We start from the raw sequence: 21,211 nt of genomic DNA on the forward strand, positions 1-21,211 counted from the left end.
GCTGAAAATACTGGTATTAAGTGAGCATGAGCACAGCTGTGTGTAAATTACATATATAAACAGATTAGATTTGTATATTTATACTGGATGCAAACACATTAATAGCACATTTGCATACACAGTTGGCTAAATGAGACTGCATGCAGAGCAGGATTACTGGTTACAAACACATTTATTTAGAATTTTCAATAAAGTATTTATACTGCCATTCCAGAGGTCAGAGGGGATTCATCATCCCTTCTCTCCTCTCTCCCTCCTTATGAGAATGCAGAAATGCTCTCGCCGTGGTGCCGGCCGCGTGCCTCCAACCCTGAGCCATACCTGGTCTGGGAAAAGGGCTCCCAAGCTAGCTGCAGGGACAGCCCGGGTGCTCACCTCAAGGCTTCCCAAATTCATTTCCATTTATTTTATTGGGGATGATGTTATAAGGGGGTACAAGTTTCTAAAACGGAGCACAGCGCGAGCTACAGCCCAATTGCCAGTTTCTCCATCTCTTCTTTCCTCTCTCTGCTTCATGCCAAGGATCAATGCAGAAACCTGCATCAAAGGCATCGCGCTATCGAAGGTGACACAACAGCTCCTGGGCTTTTCCGGAGCCGGGGCAGAATTCAACCATTCCTTCACCCCGGGCTGCGAGCTGTCAGGATGCTGCTAACCTCACGCGCTAACCCCTGCTTTCTTTCACCATCTGTATTGCAACAGAGCTATTTTTGTAGAGAGACAGATTTCAGATTCACCCAAAGCACTTCGCAAGGCTTTTTTATTTGCTGGTGAATGTTGTACCTGTTTCTGGGCGAGAGCAAAGAAAACAGACAGAAAATAAAAATCAATTACCCCTAAACGAGGAGCATTCGGTTTTGCTCCGAGCGTGGCCTCCCTTTTTATCAGGTCTGGGTGTTTCACCACAAGTCCCCAGACGATGCTCCCGTGATGCTGGAAGCTGGTGGCCCCACCAACACCTCTCCCCATGCCAGAACATGGCCAGAGCCGACCGGGATTGCTGCAGCCTGAGCTGGGGGAAGTCGGTTGTCAGAGCCGAGCAGAGCCGCCGCTCCGCCACGGGATCACAAAATCAGAATCAAAAGGCTATTGTAATGAACACACGCTTCCTGCTCGGTCGCTAATTGTTGAGGAGCTGCAGGGAGGCTGCGATCACACAGCGTATGGCAGCAGAAATGTGATCCGGTAAACGAGATAAAGTCAACAGCGCGCCAAGAAACCTGATCTAAGGACAGCCTGCAGTGGCACATCAGATGCTGGTGCAGAGATCAAAAAAGGGCTGGATATTAAAGCAGCAGCAGGAGGAAAAAAAAAGAAAACTGACTTTACTTTTCCCGAGCTCTAGAAAGGGTATTTGATAAACAGCCCTGCCTCGCTGGCAATGCGATTCCTGGACTATTGCAAGCGTTAGGATCCATCGTAACGCCACGGCAGTGCCTGTGACACGTCTGACAGCAAGGCGAGCAAAAGGCACACGAGTGCTGGGTCAAGGGCTGCTCCTTTCACAGCTCAACCCCAATAAAGTCGGGATGGGGGACAAAATGGGGTGTCCCCAATAACCCGAGCAGGCCACAGGACCCTGGCAGCACCGGGTCCCGCTGTGGGCAGAGCTTCCCCAGCGCAGCAAGCCCGAGCTGCCACCAGCTGCAAACACCCAGGCCCACGGTACGGAGACATTGCAGGCATTTCCCCATGCTACTACACATAGTCATTTCCACCAGCAAGGAACTGGGCAGGCCAGCTTGCCCACATTTGTATTTAAATACCCATGGCAGGCCTTCTGCTGGCAGGCACCCACCTACCCGGCACCACGCTGGCTCCAGACCTGCGCAGCTCGCCGGGACCCACAAAGCCTCCTGCAACCTCCGTCACCTCCACCAAACTGCTTCTTTCTGCACGTGTCCATGAGCCCGGCTTCTGAGCCCAGCCCTTTCTGTGGGCTTAAGAAAAAAAACACCACCAAAGCTCGCTATCTATTCCTGGCACCTGAACTTTGTCATCTCCTGCAATCAACAGTTTCTCACCGCCGCAAACAAAGCTGAAAGATTTCAGTGAGTTTTCACCTAAGTGATTTTTTTTTTTTTTAAGAGGCATTTGCAGAGTTAAAGAGAAGAAAAGGTCTGGCACATTTGTGACCCAGAAAAACAAAACAATTTGCTGCTGCCAAGAGACAACAGCAAGCTTTTGATTCTACTTCAGATTATCTTTTTCTGTACACAGATTCACTTCTGATTATTTTAAACTGCTGTTAAAAAGTTAGCATATGGAAAAAGCCTTATGGTAGATCAAAACTAAACAGCAAGTAAAAAAAGTTGGACAATATCTCTTTCCAAGGATACGCTTCCTTTCCCTTATGACATCTGAAAGGATCTCCCTTTAAGATAGGAAAGCAGCAGAAATTCAGCACTTAACCTGCAAACTTCCAAGGGCAAAAAGCTATCTGCTTTTTGTTTCTTAGACTAATGCTCATCCAGAATTGGTGAAAATACACTGTAAAAATGTAAAAGTAAAAGTTCCAATTATTATTATTTTTTGAATGGGATGAAAAGAGTTGAAGTGGAGAATCCAAAAGCAGACACAAAACAAAATGGAGAAGCCACCCTTATGTGGAAGACAAAGTACCCTACTACGCAACATTTCCTCACGCATCGGTTCAGAATATTAACCTTCCCTGCCTCCCATTCTCCAGCCCTCAAACACCCGTACCCAAACCCACAGCACCAATTCATTCTTCAAGTCCTATTTCCCTCGGAACGCGCACCTCTGTCCACGGGGCTGCAGCCGTTGCGTTTCGTCACCTTTATTAGGCAAAATCTAGTCCAGAGGAAAACACCATGCATCAGCTTCCTTCTGCATTTCCTTCGCCTCATGTTTTTTTCCTTACCGTGACATTTACGGAGCTTGGAATAGCGTAGGGAATGCCTCGCTGCTCCCACCGAGCAGATCTCCATGAAGTTATCAATAACAGAACTCCTGTTGTAGGCACTGGGTGAGCACAGACACGCGCCCATCCCAGCCCGGAGCTGCAGCTCAGCACGGTCAGACCACCAGCTAATAACTAACCCGAGGCTTAGCATAAGATAAGCCTCCAACTCAAGCTTTCTACTTAAACACCCGAACATTTCCATTTCCTTCGTTTTTTCCCCCAGAAAAGACTTATCTTTGTGTTACGTGGATCATACAGAGTTCCAAAAATACATGTCAATTTGCTCAAGTTTGACATCATTATGCAAGCCCGAAGTTCTCCGCTTTCAGTGCCATTTTTTTGTCCTTTCACTCGATTTGTAACACTGCAGACAAAAAGCTGCACTCAGACTACTTGAAATGTACTGTGCGATCCTTTCAAGACCCGAACGCTGTATTTCTAGTGGAAGTTCCCTATTGCGGAAATATTGTTCCTCTGGGATTTCAGCCATTATTGTCAATTATTCTGGAGGCTGTATTTCTGCCGTCAAACAGTGACTTGCTGCAAATGACAGAAGGAAATGAACAAAACCACTTCAAGAGCTCCCATGCTTTAGAGCAACGAACAGATCCGAGAATAATGAGACAAAATGGTGGCAAGAATCCCCAAGGAAATTATCCACATAGAGAGGCAAATATTTCTGCAGGTGACTCCGCCGAGTAAATAATTAAACAGCGGGGCTGTTTGCAGTTACAGTGCCCACGTTTGAGTTCAAGCACCAAGATAAAAATCCCAGTTTGTGACCCTTACTAAAAAGGCGTAACAACCCCTACAAGCTTCCTCAACGTGTCTCAGGATTCATCTGCCACTCTGCAGAGTAGTGAAGAGATACCTGAGACAGCACATCTGGATTTAAGAAATAATAGAAATGATGAAATAAATTCCAAGCTAAGAGACTCGGGCTCAGTGAGAGACCTAGATTAAGCAGAAAGCAAGCTCTGTCCTGTAGGGCAGGAGTTCTCCATCCTGCTCAAGTGTTCACAACAAAAAGGGGGGGTTCTGATGGTTCGAGAATTTCTATCGTTGTAGTTAGAGAAATGAAAGTTTAGCAGCCAGCTTCCATTTCCACCTAGGATGACACAGTATCAGAAAGCCTTCAACACCCAAGACTGACACAAGCACGTTCAGAACACTCCAGATCTCCTCCAGAAAGCCATCTTCAGTGCTGCACTGCCCAAGGTTGCCACCCGTTTTTGAAGCCGGGTTTGCTGACCATCACCAGGGCTTTTATTATATCAAAATTCTGCCCGTCAAAAAAAAGTTATGAGAAATCCCTGAGCTGTTCCCACCAAGAGACAGCAGACAGCATGTCAGCAAGCCCCTCGGTAGAGCTGGAGTGGGGCTGCTCACCATGCAACTCGAGCACCAAAATCTGCAAGCGGAGTGCTTACGGCAGCGTGGATGCACCATCAGCTGAGCTGCCTGACAATTATCAGCTCTGATTTTTTTTTTCCCCCCTTTAAAACTAATTTCCACTGCGCGAGGTTTCGGTTCCTTGCAAGCTCCCGTGGCACGGGGACCCACGCTACAACCTGCATTGTTCAATTATCCACTGCTTTTTTGTCCCGCGAACGTAAGATCACAGCGAGTGACTGATGCACTTCCGCAACGCCGCCATCCAATTACCGAGGAAGACGTTGGCTCACACGGTGATCTTGGCAGCAACGCATAAAAGTAGCTTTAAAAAGAAGCAGATGATTCATAAGTTCCCTTTTCTTTTGTGTAAGGGCCTCTGAATCAAAACATCTAGTCGAGGGGCGGGGGGAGAGGGTGCCAAATGTGAAAAAGTGAGCCATGAATAGAAGAGAGAGAAAAAAAAGAATCGGAAATGAAGGCCCAGAAATGATGCATGTGTAACAAAGGAGAACGGTGGCAAAGGGAATGTGAAAGGTGCAGATGTGGGGAAGAAGTGCTGAGACTCTGAAATTGCCTCCCAGACCTACAGACCCAGACAGTGTCCTCCGTAACAGGTTAACTCCTTTGTAAAATAAGCACCCTAATGAACCAGAGGTGCCTTCTTTCGCCTTCTCCAATTTGTAAGAAGTGGAATGGTTGATCTGAGTGCTTGAAATTACTCCAATCCAGGGGAGAGCAAGATGCTGGGGTGCTTATTTGGGTCCTCTAAATGCATAAGCCCCTGTCTGATCCATCTCCCCATATAGCCTAAATATAAATCTGAGAGGATGCTATGAATAGGGGTGTAAGGGAGAAGAGGAAGGGCACGAAGAAACAAACAAGAAAGAAAACATGTGGTGGATCGTGCACACGTGGATAGGGGACCGAGCAAGATATCAGAGGGCAGTAAAAGCTGAAGCGAAACCACAAACCCAGGAGCGATGTGCACTTTGTATCTTCAAAACCACAGCACACGAAAGCACAAAAGCAGCATCGGACACGGAGCACCAAGTGGTTGTTTTTGATTGCACCCTCAGCAGCGCCGAGCAGCAGGGCAGAGCCTTTACACAACCCCAGGCGAGAAGGAAGGAAGAGTCGACCTAACCGCACGCCCCTTCCAGCAGAGCTCTGCAGCGGCTCAGCTTATTTACAGGCTGTCCTGGGGAGCTTCCTCTGTGCTGACAACAAACTTCTCAAAAAAGATTGAAAGCCGAGCTGCTTGGCTGCTACGAAACGGGAAACAGGATCCTTCCAAGGTGGCATCTGCACTCCCAAATCTATAGGATGCCCCCCCAGGTCGCCCCACGCCCCCCATTTACCCCGCACACCGCTCGGTGTCCCCAGCTCCCGCAGGCTCCCCGGCACTGGCAGGCACTCAGCATCTCGCTGGATCGAGTCCTTATTTGCTGTCACATTCTTTTTATGGCAGCATAATCATTAGCTTTACTGGCGCTGTTACCCTTCTAACTAATTAGGAATCTTGGATGGATGCAGAAAATGATTAATATTTAGTCGCTCCGTGTCTACTACAGAAGCAGCCTATTATCAAACAAGTGACACCTCCACAAACTTAAATTAAATAATGGCTCCCATAGAGGGTTCGGAGCTGCTGACAGAATGGCAAGTGATTTAAGTAACATAAAGCTGAGCAACTGGTGATGGATCACAGTTTTCTCTCTCGCTCTGTTACAGCCTGTAATAGAACAAATGATCATTTTTCAGCCTAATTGAATATGGCCGCCCCGCTTGTGCACAAAAGGAGACAAAGCTATATAATTTGCTTCATTAAAATGCATTTTTATGTCATCTGAAAGATTAAAAAAAATCAGCGCTGTTGATAGGGAAGATTAGAAAAATAAAATTTATCATGCAAACAGAACTTGCAAATGAGGTGTAGCTTGGCATTCAAGCTGCTTACGCTTGTGCAGGAAAGATAAGTCCTGAGCGCTAAAGCACACAGAGCATCCATGTTGTGACAGTAATCAGAGTTTCTTAAATAAGAACTATGTCACTATACCAATTCAAAGAGGAATTCTGTCATTTTCTGCTGTAACATCCCCTGGTCCACAGTAAATAAGTCTCAGATGAGCTGTCAGGCAGGATCACAGCAAATCCAGTGTCACTAGGAAAAGTTACTTTTGTTTAGTCTTGGTTTTTCTCCTCATAGCTATTAGAAAAATCAAATACCTGTTCAAAATGAGCTTTTCCTGACATTAAAATCAAAACTTTAAGAGTGCCGTATTTCAAAAATACCCTTAATTATACAAAAACTCCCATTTTTTAGATAATTGTTTGGTTCAGTATCAGTCTCCTTTGGCAAGACCCTCTGCCACGGAGCTCAAGTTGGTTGTCACCAAGGTTTACCTGGATGCCAAGTCCCCAGCATCCTGGGCACTGCTTCTGCTGTTCCTCCAACACGATTTCTGAAGATATTTTACCTGCAGGTGCCTAAATCAGTAAGGGTTCAGCTTCAGGCTCCCGTTCCTTAGCCGGAGCTGCCAGCCTCCCCGGCGTCACGCCGCTCCATCTGGGTTATGGATTGCAGTCCTGAAAACGTGTTTCTTCTCCATCCATCAGGCTTAAGCAGTTCAACAGCGCTACCCTACCCTTCGCTGCCCAAACAATCTAAAATATTGAATTACCACTTGCAAGGCAGCAAAACAGATAGCTTTTATTTCCTACGCCTGTAGCACACGATGGCTCCCGCTGGCAGCACGGCCCAACCAAGGTGCCTCTACAAAATCTCAGAGTCTGGTAAGAGCCTGGCAATTTCCTGAGACCGTAAGACTCTTCACCTCACTAGAGAAAACAAACAACATGGACAAACTGGAATAAATATTCCCAGAAATGCAAAGAGGGCATGGAACATCCTTCTGCAAGGATAGCACTGCTCATCCTTGGGTACAACGGCAAAGACAAAGGAACTGTGCCCGAACATTTCTGCATCCTTTACAGCAAAAAGCACCTCGGACACAGCAAGCTGAAGAGCTTTTCATGTGGTGTGAGTCACAGCTAAGATTGCTCCCAGGTTTCAAGCCATTCCTGGGCTCCATGCATTTACTGCAGTAATTCTGCCATGGCTAAGAATCACTTGGTAGCTGTATCAACTTAGACTAAGCCAAAATGACCTGGAAAGATGCTGGGCAGCGTTTCTATCATACACTTGACATGGAAAACAACACAGCAGTGCACCATTACTTATTACTATATTAAAATTGCACTTTTAGGTAGTACAGAGATAGGGATTCTTTAGACTGATGCAAATTTCTTAACAGCTGCAAGACAAACTCCAACTACTGGAATATGCCATGGCCACTGACACCATCTGAAATGAAACCAAGAGCTGTGGATGTCTCCCTATGCACGTGGATGTCCCCCTCCTAGACCATTAGGAAAGGTAAAATTTAAATCACGCTATTTAGAGCATTTCCAAAACAATCAATCTTCTGAAAACAGGGAGTTAAACACTATTGTATTTAAATTTAAGAACTGTTTTCAAAACCATGAAAACCTTCACACAATCCTAGACGCTGGGACAATGTACATCAAGGAAAACAAGCCAGAAAGCCTATGGAAGGGCATTTACTAAATTTGTGTTCAGAAGGGGAAGCAAACTGTGAGAAGTACCCTATGGAATTTACCAGACTCAGAAGTCCATCATACTACTAACAAATATGAATCTTTACAAAATTCTGGATTTTGGAATTTGGGAATTAAATATGTACAAAAATGGAGAGTAAACAGGTGAGTGGAACGTAAGCAAGACAGCTTTGATACACAGTATCTTCTAAAAATTAAATTAAAAAAATTAAGAAACTGATGGGGGGTTAGTTTTACCATGATTACAACACTCACTCCTTTGGTTCTGCTTGCTGTAGCAAAAGCATTAACCCTAGAAGCTGCCGTAATTATGACAATCCCTGTGCTCGCCTGACGCTCTTACTGTTAATGCTGTGACTCAGTTTCCTTTCAGAAAGAAACGGGATAAAAGGCATTATATTTAAATCAGATTCCAGATCTCTTTGCAGACAAAAATCTGAATTAGCTGTCGGAGCAGTGCAGACAGCCACCGTGCCCCTGCCCAGGGCATCATCTGACGGCGAGAGGAGGAAGACGACGAGCCGTGCACCGTATGGGCACACTGGGCAGATTTTCTTCCCCTGCCCAAGGCTGGGTGAGTGCCCTTTGTTTCAGCCGCCACGCTGCCGAGCTGCACAGCCCGTGCTGCTATACATAGCACTCGTACGGTACGCGCGGACGTTAAACCCGACTCCGGCTCTGTTGCTAAGAAACTACGAAGGACAGCTTTTTTGGCCCTCTTCATTTATAAAATAACCACTCTGCCCGATGGGAGAACAGACGCAATCTCTCAAGTCCCCCAGTGTCTTGTTCTCGTTTTGAAATGAACACGGAAAGATGATCGAGAACGCTACCAAGTGTAAGCGATCTCCATTTTTAAGACGCCCTTGAAAATGAGATGAAAAACATGGTTTCAACAATCAACTGCTAGAGCATTTATTAATCTTCCAGGCAGCAGATTCCTTCCCTCTGGCAACAGTGAACTGTGCTTCTGTCTCCCTATTACAAGCCTATTTTTTTTTAGAAAACCAAACCAAACCCAACTTGTGAAAGCACCTACAAATTATTCAGTTTACAGAGGAGTTCAGCTCGGAGTTTAGCTTCCCGGCCCCGTGCAGAAATAGCCCTCTGAGCCGTGGCAACTGGCCAGTGTAAATATTTGTTGTATTATTTTGGGGGATCAGCAATATGGCAAGCACTTAATAGATAAAAATATTCCACATGAAGGCAGAAAGACGATGAATCGAGAAACATATGGCAGTTAAACAAAGCAAACAAAAACTATAATGATATTGTTAAGAAAAGGCTAACTTATCTGGCAGCTGTGGAAAGATCAAGATTAACGAAAGCAGTGAAATCACCCATTTTGAAGCCAAGGTCACTGACAGGATTTATAGATTTATCCCTGAAGGCAGCCTTTGCTGTACATGAAATGCTGAAATAATTTTTTTTGAATCTACCCCCACCCCATTTGGGCTATCTCATTTGCTGGAGGCTTTTAAAATTCATTCCTCTTCACAGCTGGTTAAACAATGGAATCTTTCTGCAAACTAAAAGGACAAAATTGATTGCCCTACACAAACTTTTCTGCACGTATAATTGATTTTTAATTCACTGTCTCATTTCCGAAAGGACTTGACAATAAACTCAGTGCTGTATGTGCAATATTGATCCCTTTAAACAAGGGCTTGGATCAAAGACTGATGCAAGTTAATCACAACCCAAAAGATGGATATCTTTTGTCTAAAAAGCTGTGTTTAAGCTAAATTCACCTTTCCTAGCCAGATTATACCTTATATTTTCTGGCTGTATTACACCTCATAATTTTGTGTATCTGTCAACTGCTGAGTAACTGGAGTTTTATGCAACTCTTAAATAATTGGGTTTTGTTTTTTTCCCCCCAAGCAGAAGAATCTTGTCCTTCATCAGTTACTTTTTACCGTGAGGATTGATGTGTTTTTTTTTTTATAGCCTAAGTTCTTAGAATACACCGTAGTTGGGACTGTACGTTCCCACCTTTTTTCTTAAACTGAAACTTGATTTATTCTTATTAAAATAGAGGACTTACTAGACCATGGCTTGTTTTTCTTTCAATCCTCAGCTAATTTTCAGCTGTTTTTGACTAATGCACTTGCAAACAGCACCGGACGGCTTGATTTCTGAAGTCCAGAAAACATTAACAGGAACTGGTACCCCACTAAGAAGCTGTAATGTTTACTTTTTGTGGATAAAAAATTAAAACCAAGCAGCAAGTGATATCTTAACCTTCTAAGCCCACTCAATTACTCAACCGCAGCCTTGCAATGCCAGCCTCCTTTTCAAATATCCCTTGATGATATTTTTTCCTTCTCACCATTCGAGAGGCTCTGTTTCAATTTTGCTATGAATCACATTTTCTATAGCTGCCACATAAACAGTAAATAAAATTCATGGTATTTTTGCCCCAGTAAGCAGCTCTGTCTTCCAGCATAACTGAAAAGGCTGGCTTCAAAGGAGTGAGCAATGAAAACAATGTTTTCATGAGCAGATATTCCAAAAAGGGCAGATGAGAGACATTTGAAGATGATTCCAGGCAGAAAAGCCAGGCAAATAAGTACGTGTGTTTTGCATAAGTAATTTCTTGACCAGCTACGCTGGATTACAAACACTCGTAAACACGTTAGGGAATTAGTTTGCTGTATCTTGTCATTTTTGGCAGACAGATCTCCACTTGTATTTTATGACAAATGAGCTTTAAGCTGAAGCCAGGTGTGGATATTTTAAAATTTATGAACTTGTAAATCCATGTACATGGCCAATTAAGGTTTATCGCCAGCAAGGATTAACTATCCCTGCACATAAATTTAAGAGGTTGTTTGAATCTAGGTTGTTTACCTCAACTACTCTACATCAAAAGCAATGTAAAATATTTAAAGGGCAGCATATTTCATGATAAAAGCTAGTTATCAAGGATGTCACAGTGTGTCATCAGCAGTTCTGCATGGAGATGCACGAGCAAAACCTCCTTCCGAAGGAACATTTTGCATTTGCTTTTTGAGAATTTTAACATCTCTTGAAAAGATGGGACAAAGCGGAGGAGAAAAGGGAGGAAGAGTCCAAGAAATAACGCAAAAACTACTGCTTCAGCCTGATTCTCTTAACTTTGGAAGGCAGCCCTGAATTGTAGAGGTGGTTCAATTAGCCTCACCAATGTTCTTCATCATCAACATCTGAATGCTAATTAGGAGCACAATTCCATGCAGCAAAAGCCTCCCTGTGCAATAAACTGCAACACAGCAGCAGTGAACTCTGCCTTCAGCAAGCATGCATAAATAAACAGAATTAATAACTACCCAAGTGTGGACGGGTGACTTAATCTGTTTCGATTAGATGCAGCTCTGCCTGAGGCCTTTGTGTTATTTAAAATGTGTTCATCATGTTTAATTAAAAACCTAATAAACTAGAGGTTCTCTTTTAGTTCTGATTTGTATTTCTCTCTCCTGTAAGCTGTATTGATTTTGGTGGTACTTTTGATAAAAAGACAGGAAAAAAGCACGTTCTGAATAGAGACAAAAAAAGAGAACTGTTACATGAAGAACAGCCAGAATTGGACTATTTCCTTCACTGTTCCCAATATGTGTGGCAGGCCGGAATTGAAAACTATTTCATTAAATTAAAACTTCAGATGAACATTGTATCTGCTGTAAATGACAGTCACTTGATAGGTTATTTATCTGAAATGGAAGCGTGCAGACACAGCTCATTTTGGGACCAGGAGCAAGCGTTAGCTCGGAATTGTTCTGAGCATCACTGAAATTATAGAAGCTGCTTTCAGAGCACGTCTCGTCCCAAGAGAGTGGAAATCCCATTAGGACAATTTTTCTTGGGAAATATTTCCACTGAAACCACAGCAGAAAATGGGGGTGTTTCAAGTCAAACTAAACTGAAAGCAGCTCAAGATCATTGCTCCGGGTCTGGCACATGGGGAAAGTGAAGCAGTGTGTCCTCAAGACAGGCTCCAGGGTTCAACTACAAGTGCTCAGCATTGGGGTTAGTTGTAGTTGTTCCCGATAGACAGAAAGCTATAAGTCAGTATGTTTCTAAATACAGTTTCAACTTAATTTTAGAAATATTTCCATCTGGAGAAGGTTAATTGATCAGCACCACCCCATCCCTAATAGGGATCACTGATGTTGCACCAAAACAGCCCGTGCTGTCAGAGCCACAAAGAACCACTTTCAGAGGTGGCCAGGAGATGCAGAACCAATGATTTCTCTTCCCCTCCAACATTCCTGGCTGAGCTCCAGCGAAGCATTTTTGTTGTCTCAGAGCACAGAAAGGCAAACACCACGTCCTGCCCACGCCACAGCCCATGGCTGCATGCAGGATGAGCAGACCGGAGCGTCACAGAGCCCACGTGCTACCAGGTCCTGGGGACTAGGAGGATGGCTGAAGAAAATAAGAGGAAATGGGGTTACTCTAGCCTTGCATTAGTGAAAGATACCAGCCTGTCACTTGCCTGAAGGTCCAGGTCGATCCCTTTGCCCCAGCACCGTGCCATTCACATCAGGCATGGTATTTGTGGTCAAAACGACCTGCTCTGTCCTAACAGCACACTGTGTGGCCTCTTCCCAAAGCAAGCACCCACCTGGAACCCCACTGCTGCCTTGTGGTAGGCACTGCAGCCCAGGTTGAACAAACAGGATCGCCCCCAGGTGATGCTGCACAACGCTGGTCTGCTTGGAAAGCGCTTCGATGCGGTGTTCTGCACCACAACTGCTCGCTGAATTTGTCTGCAGGAGTGAATTCGTCAGCACGGCAAGAGAAAACCAAGCCCTGCTCACCAAGTCACGCTGGAGATTGATGCTGTCAGGTGGAGCAGCAGCCTTTATAAACAGGAAGCAGCTGCTCTTAGAGCTGCCTGTAGATGCATCGGTGAAGGAGCTGCTTCAGCTGGTTTTAGTAGGCAGGAGGGAAGGACTGTGGTTTTCACAGTGTGCCCCCGAATATACGTACTGGAATGAGAAAGGTTTAAAAATAGCCATGGGTTCAGAAACACCAGGGAGACAGCAAACCTCCATCTTCATATTTACAGAGCCTTCCATTTAATTCAATCAGTGGTAAATTTTATCCTCTATTTAATTTGATCTAAACCTCTGTAACCACTTCATCAGTAGTAAAAATAACCTCCATCCTTTATTTTAATCAGTTCTGATCATTGCAAGGCAACTCCTACCGGATAGATCGGTCACAGGCAGCAAAGGGCTTTTAATTAACAAGAAAGGCTTAATCTTCGGGCAACGGATAGTTGGCAGAAAGAGTTAAAAACTAACTACAATAAATTTGAGCTATTCACACAGATCACAAATCCTCCTGAATGCTGCAGAGACCTGTGCTGGACAACGCCTGGCTATCCCATCCACAGCCGAAGGACAGTACCCACCCACCCTGCACAGTGGAAACTCACTCAAAACACTCATGCAAGTAACTCAACAACCAACTCGGAGGGTTTTTGACCTAAGGAAGCATAACGGTTGAAGAACGACTTTTGGACCCAGCCAGTTGTGTCCCTGCATCGCTGTGCCCACACTTCCCCTTCAGGTGCTTTTGCCACCTGCCCACTAACCTGACACTGCCCCGGTGCTCCGTTCCCTCTGTCTCTTGCCTCTCCCTGCAACCAAGCTTTTCAGACACTGATCTTACAAAGTGGCAGAAAATTAACTTTGTAATAACAAAATTGTTGTGAAGGCTGGCAGGGGGAAGGAGAATATCATAGGATCAGAACGGCAGGAGTGGAAAAAATGAGACAAGGGAAGCTGTGATTTGGTTTTATTAATTATTTTCTGTTCATGGTCCTGGCCGACTTGCTCTAAGTGGCCCTGCTTGGGCAGGGGTTGGACCAGGTGGTCCCAGAGGTGCCTCCAGCCTCAGCCATTCTGGGATGGAGCTGGTCATTTACAGAGCCTTTCCCAGTTAGGGGGTTAACTGAGCAGAGCTTAGTGCCTGGTGTGGCATCTGCCTATTCATAAGAGTTATAAAAATCACTCAGTAGGTAACTGCTGGGCTGCAAGAGAAGATGAAGCCCAGCACAAACAGGGACATGGTTTGCACCTGGGTCTTCCACTTCCCTCACTGGTGCCACTCTCAGGTCACCAGCCCCACATCACCTGAGACTCCCTGCTGCTCATTGCTTCCCATCACAACATGGGGGAGACACACTTAATACTAAGGATCTCCCTGAAATTTAATTATTTTGGCCAGATTTGGGGTTTGACGCAGTCTCTTCCTCTGCAAAACCCTTGGCTGTGGAGCTCCCGTGCAGCTGCAGCACCCTACGTATGGTGCAGGGGGAGTTTGCTGCAGGTTTGCGGAGCCAACGAGAAGGAAATTTGCCTTGCAAGCCCCAGAAAGGCTCAGGAGTGCAGTGCAGCTGCTTTAATCTGGAGTTTTCTACAAACTGCCGGAGACAAACAAGCTATGAAGTTCTGCAGGTGGAGCTTAGCTGTCTATAAATAAGAGCACAGTTTGATCTTTGGCTCTGCCGAGGCTGGAGGACTGCCAAGTGTTTCTGGAAACTTGGATGGAACAGAACAGGAACAAATATGATAAAACGAGCTGAGGCTGACAATGATTTATAGAGTTAACGATCATTAGTCTGCACTCACAGGGGCTGCACTTTTGGAGTAATGTTTCACTTTTCAGTAAATTTTGCCTTTTCTTGCTCGCAAGGCTCTGTTCTCTACCATTTAACACGGACTGCTGATCAAAATCCCCGAGCTGCAGCAGCTCTGGCATTCTCAGCATAGTGCAGCTGATGGAAAAAACAAGGAGAGTGAAAAAAAAAACCCTCGGCACAGAAGAAGAGGAGTTGGCAGCGTTCGATTTAACCATTCTACGGAAAGAATGTAGGCAGAGAAAACGGAGGTAATGACAGCGCGAGGACAAACACAGCGAGCACAAGGCTGAGCACTGGAAGCATTTGTTCCAACAGCCAGCGCCCCAAACAAAATGCCCTTTTGTGATGAGATTGCCGAAAACCTTATTAGGAAAGCATGTTCTAGGCTTTTTACTCACCCTCTGCTTGCCTTGCTGCCGTGCTAGCACACGATCCTCTTCCACCCCACCACTTCAGGCACCCTCCTTACCACAAAGGTTCTTTGTTGGCTTTCTGAATAAAGCCAACTTGAACACGGGTTTACACAGCCTGGCCTGCCCTAATCTAGCTCTTGCACAAGGGTACGTATGAGGAGAGAGCAAGTACACACAATTCATTGGAATAAATCCTTGAAAGGCTTTCAGATAAACTACAGCTTAAAAAAAAAAGTCTCTCCAGCCACCGTCGGAATAATTAAGAAGTGTTAAGAGCCCATGAAAACGCCACCTATTATCAGCCCTATTTTACAGCACCAATGCCACCTTAATTACTTAACAAAAGAACACAAATTGTATTTTTATTTGTATTTCCAAATGTACTTTTACTCTACCAATTAACTACCTTAAAAGTTCATACGTTCAAAAAGAAAAACAACAGCAACCCACAGAACTCTGCTTGTCTTTTACATGAACCGTGTTGTCTTGCCCCAAATCAGATTTTTCATTTAGACACCTGGTAGGTACACACAACGTGTTGAATTTCTACTTCCATTTATACCACATTTATTATCACACATGAGAAAAGCAGCTTTTTGGACGGTGAAAGGTAAAAACCACAAGCGAGTCTGAGGTTCTTCTTTGATAAATATTTTATCATAGCTAAATTTCAGCCATCTGATTTTCTATTTTAGTGCACACCACCGCCTAATTATTGAGCTAGGAAATAACCTTTTTCCATTTTCACCAACCCAGACATGCCTAGTCAGCTTGCTAAGGAGGCACTGTCTTCTTACGCATTCCATCTGACATAAATCTATTTTGTTAAGCGCATTTAACAGCGGCATTAAAATGCAAAATATTTTTAGGACATAATCCAAGTGAACTCGTTCAGCACTTCTCTTCTCCCACACCGTGAAAATGCACAAGTGTCTCCCTGTTTGCAGTCAAGTACTTGCATGCGAGCTCAAGCTGCAAGGTCTGACAAACAAAGGGTTGTAACAACAGCATTTGGTTTCCGCACGCTGCCAGAAAATGCAACTTTTGTGCTGAATGCAACAAATATTGCTATTTATTCAGACAGAATATGAATCTGCTTGTTTACTAGCTGTCAGCAAATTAAGAATCTATAATTTGCTCCCAACTTCGTGTGATTTATAACCCTACAAAACACTTTAATAAGCACAGTTGCATTATGTCATACACATAAAAATTAAGCCAGCAGCAATCTCACAATTGCAGCAATTAAACTGCAGAACAAACAAACCACAAGGAGAAACCTTTGCCTTTTTAATTCTTGAGCAGATATCATCTCCCCCAAATTCTGCAAAGACACAGGAATACAAAATGTGGTCCACTCGTCTGGGAGCATGGAGTGCTTTCCCAGCACCTTCTCTGTCAATTAGAGCTTTTCTGAAGAGGTGTCTTTCTCAGCTCAGAAGTTGTTTTCTTTGTTTTTTTCCCCCTCCACTATCAGGCTGCAGAATCTTTTAATAGGCTCATACTCTTAGTAGGCTAATACTTACTCTTTTAGTAGGCTAATATCAATAGCAGGAATTTCCATCTGAAGCCATACAGACCCAAAACCTCAGCCTCTGGCTGAAGGAAGCAATAACGTGCTGACATGTTCCTTCACCTCTGGCACTACAGCCCCAACCAGATACCCCAGAGGTCTGTAACTACCTGACAATGCCAGAGAAATCACCCTGCTGGTTCCTCCCTACGCCGTGTGTGTGGATGAGGCTTGCAGTGTACTGGGATGTTAAACTCTATGTGCCCAGATCCAAGTTCCATAATGGTGAGGACACGATACTGTGCTGGATATTTACTGCACACCCCACATTCATCATGTCCATACATTATTTCTGGAGCTTTGTTTAAGATGGATGTGCTGTTTTCAGCACGGTTTTGGAGCCTGACGAGTCCTGCATACTTTAGTGTGCATGCAGATGGTGTGGCTAAATCCCAGCTTCCCTATTATCTCCTTTTGGTCTGCTCTTTGTCAAAGACTCATCCATCAAGAATGATGCCAGCAAGCAATTTCTAATATCCCGTATGAAGGGAAAAAGGGACTTAAAACTCAGTTTAAGAGAAAACACTGCTATCTAGCTTCCCATTAGCTGACTTGTGCTGACGCTGGGAGCTTCCTCCAACACCAGCAGGTACAAATCCAGGACAATGCTTCACGTGCCTTTTTACATCTTGTCCTACTCCAGTTAATGGATGGGGCCAGCCTGCCTGGAGGTGAAAGTGGAAGCGAAATTTAGAGCCCCGAGGTTTTCCAGCTGTTCATCTGCCCTATGGAGTCCTCTCAACTACAGTCACTTGATCCTCTCCTCTCGTTCTTTATTAGAAAAATAGCCTAATAAAGTTCTGTATGCTGAACGAGAGTCCACTAACTGAGGAGTGTGCAAAGATGTACCCTGTGCAATAAATTATTTGCCTCTCTTCTTTCCCATAAAAATAACCTCTTTTGGAAAAAAAATGAAATGAATGAGAGAAGCAACATGAACTGTAAAGCTCAAGGGAATAATTCATTTCCCTACCACTTCATCTTCAGTCCAACACTTCTCAATCAGCTTGGGCACAGGCTTCTTCACCAACCGCTGCAGGGCTTTTCCAGCATCATAGTTACTTTCGTGTAGCTAAAAAATAAAGAAGACAAATAGCACATTCAATGGAATTAGCAGTGATCCGATATTGGAGAAAAAAAAATAAAGGGGGCCACATGAGATGCTCTATGCCTAATTATTTCTACTGTTGATATATGAAGTGAAATTTAAACAACCTGAAGGTAATTGGAATTTTATTAGTAGCAGAGACAACATTAAGACAAGTATGGTTTTTCCCCTCCTTCCTGGATTTCTCCCAGATGATGTTTGAGGCCATAAAGCACTGAATATTTTTGGCTATATTTTGAAAATACATCTTTTACATTACAAATTCAAAGGAAATTTGTAAAAAGCTCCAAAGCATTTTTCAAAAGGAGTTCTATTTTACACGGCAGTACTTTGTTCCAATTAGTACAGGCAACCAGAAAACCCTAACATACAGGAGGGAGTGCAAGCTATGGGATGTCAGGTTTACCACCCAGAAATTTCTTTTTACAGGATTCTTACTGCATTGCAAAGATCAATGTGTTATTGAAAAACAAATATGGAAAATAAAAAGCCTCTGCAGATAACTAGAGAGTACATAAAGGCAAGGAGGAACGTCTACGTTGACGTTACTGTTTCAGATGGTCACAGCCTACACCGTACCTTATTTTCTACCATAAAAGTAGGTAAGTACATGATCAAAAGCTGTCTGAAGTAGACATTTGAATCAGGGTGATGTAGATGATGTAGAAAAACAACGACACTGAAAAAACACTCAGCAACGAGCCCAGGAGAATCTCCAGCTCTTAACTCTTGATAGAAAACATTTAGCACGCTGTAGATTTATTGCCTGTCCTATCTTCAAAGTACAGTGGGATTTTAAGAACTGGAGGACTAGTCAGGAGCCTGCTCTATATCTTCAGAAAGTGATCTAAAAGAAAGAGACATATTGCTGGGGTGACAGAAACTGAATTATCTTCCCATACCCAGAAGGGAGAAGGATTTACATGCAGACTTCCCTGCACAGACAAGAGTGAGTTTTTCTAAACAAGGTGCTGAGGACACCAGAGCTATTGACTAACAGCACAGATTTTTGTAGATCCTGAAAAGTTTTCTTTATGACAGCAATAACCAAAGAGTAATTCCATACATTATCTCCTGCTTTTCCTTCCTGCCCTGAACGTATCCCAAGCTCTCTGCATCCCACCCTGCAGAAGCATCTGTGCTGCCAGCCCAACATCCGATCCCTCTCCGAAAACATTTCGATGAGTACTCCAATTCTTGAAGTTGTCTCCGTCTGCTGAACTGAACAGGGATGAAGATACAATTACTGCGCGGTGACAAGGTATTAACTACTTTGTCACTATTAATATGGTTATATCAAACCTGATTACAGGAGGAGGAGAAGAAAAATCTCACTTTTCTTAGGTCAAAAGTGAAATTATTTCTGTAAACAATGGGGCAGAACATTCATCAGGTCATAGCAGACCATGGTGAAGGCTGGCAGGGCGAAAGCGATGCCCTGCACCACCAGCAGGGCTCATGCAGCTGTGAGAGCAAGCATGAAAGGTCCATCGTACTGGGGCACGTTTCCACAAAAGGGTGGAATTGGGGTACCACATATAACAATATACATCTTCCCATTTATTTTATTAGCATTGCAGCTTTCTGGTCATGCCACAGAACAGACCGTGACTGCCTGCAAAGCCCATCCATCTGCAGTGCAACGCATGCTAGGAATTACCTCCCTTACTGAGGTCTCTAAACGTATTGAAAGTAACAGCTAATTTATTCTATTTGCTGGTGAAATTTCAGTTCCAAGTAAATTGGAGCCTCCTTTGTAACACCTGAATAGCTGAGCTTCCAGAAATCAATTTGATAAACAATCACTATTCAACACCTGGGAGGTCCAAAACCAGGGAGGACTGCAGTTAGCTGTGAAAGCACGAGAGCATAGCCCTCTAGGGCTGCACTGCTTACCTCCTGCTGGTGGGCACAGAGATGCCATTGGCTGTGTTAGAGGAGAAATTAGCACGTTCCAGGTAATACTTGGCACAAATTGGCTCAAACCTTCCAGGAACAGTAGGAGCAGGCCTTGAAGTGCTGAAGGTGCTCTTCTACCTCTTGCCCCAAGTCACTGGGGCATTCAGGATTTGTTTGTGCTCGAGGGACTTTTAAAGAAAGTTAAGGACTTCTAGGAAGAAAAGGTCACTGCTGAACAAAGACCTCTGATCAGAGCCTGGGATGGGGATTTAGAACAATCAGCAGCGTTCCCTTAATTGCCTGCCTGAACATTTTTTCCCTTACCACCAGCTGAAGTAACAATCGCGTACAGGGTGTTACTGCAATAAAACAAGTGCTTGGCTAATATGATGGGAACAAGAGAGAAAACTAAGCCAGAATCATTTTCTATTCATGTCAGCTTTCGACGTGGCATGTACAAGAGAGTTACAAACACAGTGTGCAGTAACCACGACTATCCGGACCTTCACAGAGCAACCAGCTTCCAAAAAGTCATCTCTTCCCCATCCCCTGTCCCAATTCGCATCTCTGCAGGCTGCTGCGAAGGACGCGTTACCACGCCAGGGCCATCACAGCACCTCACACTGCTCTAAGTCAGCGCCATGCATCACCCGAGATGACTTCATAGCAAGCCCAGCTTCCAAACGCCTCGCCACAGGTGAAATTTCCTGACGTAGAGCAGAGCATCAGCTTCCAAACCAGCTCACAAACCAGCTCACAAACCAGCCTCGCTGCCCACGTCAGTGCCAGCTCCCGGGACCGCAGCTCCACGCAGGAGGAGCAGTGCTCTCAGCCCACCTCCACAAGCCACACGATAAGAGCCGAAAGGCAGTCTTGCAGTGCCAGTGCTCAGTGCCAACACTCAAACAACCCGACTGCCTTTAAACAGCTTTCGTAACTTGTTTTTTTAAGCCTCCTCTGGTATGCAATACCTACTTAAAGGCAGGAAAATAAGATGTCTTTTCTACTGGGCACACAGAGGTTTTTCTCCTTGTTTGCACTCCAGAACTGGGAACGCATCCATCTTCAAGTAAAAAGGACTGTTTGTTTTGCCAGCTCACCTTGCAAATGCTTTTTTCTGTGTGTGCTACCACCTAAAAGATTTTTCACTTCGGAAATTTGACAGCGTCGAAGAGAATAGAGCTTCTGTTCCTTCTCCCTCCCAAAACACGCAGCCGTGCCAAAGCCCCTTTGTAAGGTGGAGGAAACCTGTATTTTGCCTCAAGGAACAACAAGTGTTGTTTTTTTTTATCCTGGCTGCCCTATTGCCCAAACCTCTCAGCCTGCAGATAATCAGGCAGAGAAAGAAAGGACTGGGCTAACAGGCAACTCCGCTGGTTACCGGAAAATTTCCACGTTTCCAGGCTGCCAGAACTGCCCCAAACCACCAGATAACAGGAGCAGCAGCTTCTGACCAAGCAGTTGCATTCAAACCACAAAACCCATGAGCACAGACAGAAAGAAAAAGTCACGTAAAAGAAAACAAACAGAAGCGAAAACAAGAGAACTTGTCCGGGTCTGGAGTCTCAAGAAAAACGTGACTTTGATCAAGGGACAAAATGCTTTTAAGTGCCAGAAGCAGGAT

General features: G+C 44.5%; 1 protein-coding gene and 1 long non-coding RNA gene across 10 annotated transcripts in view; both read right to left on the reverse strand.

The window, feature by feature from the left end:
• Positions 1-21,211, reverse strand: part of RERE (arginine-glutamic acid dipeptide repeats) — a 222,667-nt gene that overhangs the window by 55,295 nt on the left and 146,161 nt on the right. For all 9 annotated transcript variants that reach the window (XM_068658416.1, XM_068658409.1, XM_068658413.1 and 6 more), the window contains one exon: positions 17,554-17,652. In XM_068658416.1, coding sequence (XP_068514517.1) covers positions 17,554-17,652 — 99 coding nt within the window. The remainder of the gene's footprint in view (positions 1-17,553; positions 17,653-21,211) is intronic.
• On the reverse strand, positions 8,851-14,195 carry LOC137843326 (uncharacterized). The gene is made up of 2 exons (XR_011089454.1): positions 12,567-14,195; positions 8,851-12,367 (listed from the first exon to the last, which is right to left on the reverse strand). It is a non-coding gene; the product is annotated as an uncharacterized lncRNA (long non-coding RNA).

Source organism: Anas acuta, chromosome 22 (assembly GCF_963932015.1).
Source record: "Anas acuta chromosome 22, bAnaAcu1.1, whole genome shotgun sequence".
In the NCBI taxonomy this organism is placed as follows: Eukaryota; Metazoa; Chordata; class Aves; order Anseriformes; family Anatidae; genus Anas; species Anas acuta.